This window comes from Adiantum capillus-veneris, chromosome 21 (assembly GCF_014529385.1).
Source record: "Adiantum capillus-veneris isolate H3 chromosome 21, ASM1452938v2, whole genome shotgun sequence".
NCBI classification, from domain to species: domain Eukaryota; kingdom Viridiplantae; phylum Streptophyta; class Polypodiopsida; order Polypodiales; family Pteridaceae; genus Adiantum; species Adiantum capillus-veneris.
The window spans coordinates 40,509,822-40,514,408 of NC_140951.1; the positions used below are offsets into that span (position 1 = coordinate 40,509,822).

Below are 4,587 nucleotides of genomic sequence, written 5' to 3' on the forward strand. Positions count from 1 at the left end.
GGAGAGCGCCAGTTGAAGCTAAGCCGTGCTCAATTTTTAATTTTGTTATTGTGCTTTCAAATTTCTCTTGTTTTCTAAGTATATGCATGCTACGATTTATATCAGAAGAGGAGAGATTATTGCTGTTCTTATTGTAGTTACTAACTTCTTTTATCATATCAAGATACTAAACTACTAATGAGACTAAGGAATTAGATACAAATTTTAACCTTACAAAAACCCCCCAATGTTGTACGCACGGCTCTTTATAGTTCTCTTTCTATAAATATAAATATAAATATATTTATTTATAAGACCTGGTTGTTGACAGTAGAAACGCAGCAACACTATGTGTATGGTGTGAGAAAGGGGGAAAAGCACAGACGGATTTCTTTTTTCGGGGGGATGCCAAGTTCAATTGGAGCAAAAGGAGCGGCACCAATCTCCAAAGGCACTCAACACTATTGAGCAGATGTTGAGAGGTTGCCAACAGAACAGACCCGACAAAGGAAACGAGAGATAGTACATGAACTCCAACAACAACACGAGAGTGCCTATGGCATCACCAACGACCACCACCATGCATACGACAACCACCCCACCCTACTTGCCCCACCTTTTCTTCGCATGCAAATCGGCACCACATTCTGTGTAGCGATTCTCCCTCTTTATTTTTTTGTACGGTATTACTTTATTGTTTTTTTTCCACACCCCACCTTTACGATTCTCTAATCGCTTCTAGGGTAGAGGAGCCAGAAGGTGGACGGGCCCCAAAAGAGAGACACTTTTTAGAGACATTAATACCCTTAAAATAATATGAGTATGTTCCAATAGTAGTAAAACAAATCAATGTGGAAAATCGTTGAGTCTTCCCACTCGCACGTCTCATAATCGGCTCTCCACCTGCACACAAAAAGAGAGAGAGATGCTCAGTTCTCGTACACATGTCACTCTCCTCTCAGTTCAGAACATTTATGAAAGCAAACACGATCAGCTCATTAACTAAACAAATTCTCATTATCAAATGTGACGCCCCATTTGTTTCAAGGCCTCCAACTTTTCATGAAACACAGAACACAAGTTCAGCCAGTCACTACCAGCAACAGACGATTCAATACAACATTCAGCCAACAAAAACAAAGCAGAGGGTTCAATCCAATCTCCAGATTTCTCACGCCAAATCAGTAGTAGCAGGTATAAATAACAGGATACTTGTCAAATTTTTTATGCTCTCTGAGTCTACACAACCTTTTGCAACTTCTCATATGTCTACACTTACTGTGAATCAGCATGAATCCACAAAAACTAAGGTGGAATAACATGAATCCAGAGAAAAAAAGGTGTTCAATTGCCTCTACTTGAAGCAAAAGAGTTAGAAGCCTCTTTCTTTACATCAGATCGACCAAAGATATGCAAACCATTTCCTATGGCTGGTGTAGTTCCTTGCGAATGTAAGGCTTGCTTGACAGAAAGGCATCCCCAACTTGCTGAGCTATTATGTACATCACTTCTTCTACATAGGAATGGTGGAAGTGTTTGCTGTTGTGGAAAATTTCATGTGATGCCTGCCTTTACATGCAAGATTCCAAGGAAGAAGCCTCCTTTCATTAGTCCGAAGCTTGTTGATTCTACCTCACAACCCCAAAAGAGGAGTCCAAGTCCCGAAGCAATCGCTCCACCTGCCCCAAAGAGGAAGTTCTCCATGAAGGAATATTCACATCTTCTTCAAGACAAAAAAGATTAGTCATTTTCTTGGACAAGGTAAGTCCTCTTTCTTCTTTAAATCTTGTTAATGCCTGCCAACGTCTTTTTTCAAAGTTCAAACCACTTCTTTTATCCGTAGGTTAGCTATGGCAAAAAGCAACGGAAGAAGCACAAGGGCTAGCAGGCAAAACACTTCAGCAAATCAGCCCAATAATGTTTTTTCATCGACTAGGCAGATTGATAAAAACAGTGGAAAAAGACCCAGCAAAATAGCAAAAAGAAGTCCTCCTCTTGCACGCCAAGCCAAAGAGGCTTTCCCAAAAGCCACTTCTCCAAACATTTCCATCCCCACCCTACAAGCCTAGGAAGCAAGTGAAGACATGCGAATGACGCCCAAGAAGCCAAAGAATTGTCCCAACCTAACATGGACAACACACGATATGGCAAACGCTCTTCAAGCACGTGAAAATGGGCTCTCCTTACACAAATGCTCAATGCAATTAGGCATAAGCAGAGCTGCCATATCCAATTGGGAAGAGGGCAGGATGCAGAAAAAGAAGAAAGGACCATCGACGATACTCTCCATGGAAGAGGAGGAAGCATTACTACAGTGGATCTTTTTGAAGTGTGATTCTGGGCATGGAGTCTCAATCATGGATGTGAAGCTAAAAGTAGCGGAGATTTTTCAAACCAGGGAAACATTGTTTACAAACGGCATTCCTGGAAGAAGTTGGTGGGAAGGGTTCAGAAGAAGACACCCAAAGCTGGTCTTTCGAGTCTCTGAAAGCTTGGATCGGTCAAGAGCAACCAGATTTCGACCGGAGATAGTCAAAACATTGCATGACAACCTTCAAGAGTTGTATAATCAAAATCACTATCCTCCCTCACATGTTTGGAATGCAGATGAGACCGGATTTCAAGGTTCTAGAGACAAAGGAATGAAGATACTTGCAAGAAGAGGTACCAAATCTGTTTATGGAATCACTTGCGATTCTCGCGAGTGGATGACAGTTTTATGTTGTGTCAATGCAGCCAGGAGTGCTATTCCAGGATATTACATATTTAAGGGCAGTCGGATTAATGGAAATTACATTCAACACTGTGAAGATGGGGCAGCAATGGCCGTTCAAAGGAAGGCATGGATGACAGGAGAACTCTTCCAAGCTTGGCTTCAACATTTTGACGACGCTATCTCTCAAAAAATCAGTAAACAAAATAGACATCTACTCATTCTTGATGGACATGGGAGTCATGTCTCCTTGGAGGTTGTGGCCAAAGCACACGAAGCATGCATAGATATCATAACGTTACCAGCACATACCTCACATAAGTTGCAGCCCCTAGATGTTTTTGTTTTCAAATCATTGAAGGTTCACTTCCGCAAGGAGAGAGCTATTTGGTAGCATAGGACAGCCTCATCTCATGCCAGCAAGTCAGAGTTGGCCTCGATTGTCTCAAAAGCTCTAAACTTATCCTTAACCCCGGCCAACATCATGGTTGGGTTTTGTGCAACAGGTATATGGCCACTTAATGCATCAGCAGTAAAGTTTGACGGAATGCCGTGTAATCACATTAACATTACGCAAGAGGTAACAATAGAAATGGATGATGACTTATCTCAAGTTCCTAGCACACCCATGCAAGGAACCATTGAAGAAAACACGGCTCTTGCCCTAAATTCCATGGCAAATGAAATCCTAGAAGAAGATGGAGCAGCCATGCCTCTGGAAGAGGAGCTAGCCAATTCCCTAAGCTTCACTCAATTACTACAAGCTGGTGACATTCCAACAAATATCACCATAGCAACAAAGCCATCTAAGCTCATGGGTGGACACTTTCACCAAAACATTGGAGGTGCTGAGCTATCAGTTGGAGAAAGACCAGAAGGGAATCCAAGCAAAGGTAAGAATATGCCGCAATCTGAGCTCATGGGTGGACATTTTCACCAACACATTGGAGGTGATCAGCTATCGGCTGGAGAAAGACCATAAGCGCATCGAAGTGGAGGTCAGAATATGATGCAATCTGAGCTCACGGGGGGACACTTTCACCAACACATTGGAGGTGCTCAGCTATCAGCCAGAGCAAGACCAGAAGTGCATCGAAGTGGAGGTGAGAATGTGCCGCAATCTGAGCTCATGGGGGGACACTTTCACCAACACATTGGAGGTGCTTAGCTATCAGCCAGAGCAAGACCAGAAGTGCATGGAAGTGGAGGTGAGAATATGCCACAATCGGAGCTCATTGGGGGACACTTTCACCAACACATTGGAGGTGCTCAACTATCAGCCACAACAAGCCCAGAAGTGCATCGAAGTGGAGGTGAGAATATGCCGCAATCTGAGCTCATGGGGGAACACTTTCACCAACTTATTGGAGGTGCTCAGCTATCAGCCAGAGCAAGACCAGAAGTGCAACAAAGTAGACTAGAAAATATGCCTCCAACATTATAAGTGCAACCTCGGAAAGAGTTTGGGGATGAGAATCAACCTCCATCATTAACCATACAACAAAAGGCTTCCGAAGAGCACAACCGTATTATTGATATACTACAGGTACCAATGAGAGAAGTGTGTGTCAGACAAGCAAATCGAGAAGCATTCGTAGACTACCCCAATAGCCTTATTCTTACCTCCTCTCAATACATTGAAAGTATGAGAGCAAAGAATGCTAAGAAAGAAGAAGTTGCCAAAGTAAAGAGGAGAAGAGATTGGAAAAGGAGAAGAAAAGACTCAACTCACTTGCTGAGAAGGAAGTAGCACGACAACGAAGGGTGGATGCTCAACAAGCCAAGCATGCAAGGAAAGGCCTTATTTCAAGGTAGAATGAGTTGCATTCTATGGGAGCAAGGTTCCCTCGAGGGTTTGCAACTAAGACCACTACACATAGATATGCCATATCATG

General features: G+C 42.9%; 1 protein-coding gene and 1 pseudogene across 1 annotated transcript; both read left to right on the forward strand.

Annotated features, from left to right (window-relative positions):
- Positions 1 to 2,123: 2,123 nt before the first annotated feature.
- Positions 2,124 to 3,086, forward strand: LOC147430831 (MFS-type transporter clz9-like). The gene has a single exon (XM_086493591.1). The coding sequence runs from the start codon at positions 2,124 to 2,126 to the stop codon at positions 3,084 to 3,086; it is 963 nt and encodes a 320-aa protein (XP_086349717.1).
- A 90-nt stretch (positions 3,087 to 3,176) lies between these two features.
- LOC147430832 (uncharacterized) lies at positions 3,177 to 4,113 on the forward strand (annotated as a pseudogene).
- Positions 4,114 to 4,587: the final 474 nt, after the last annotated feature.

Coding starts and splice junctions, on each gene's coding strand:
- LOC147430831 (XM_086493591.1), top strand. CDS start 2,124: ATGGCAAACGCTCTTCAAGCACGTGAAAATGGGCTCTCCTTACACAAA.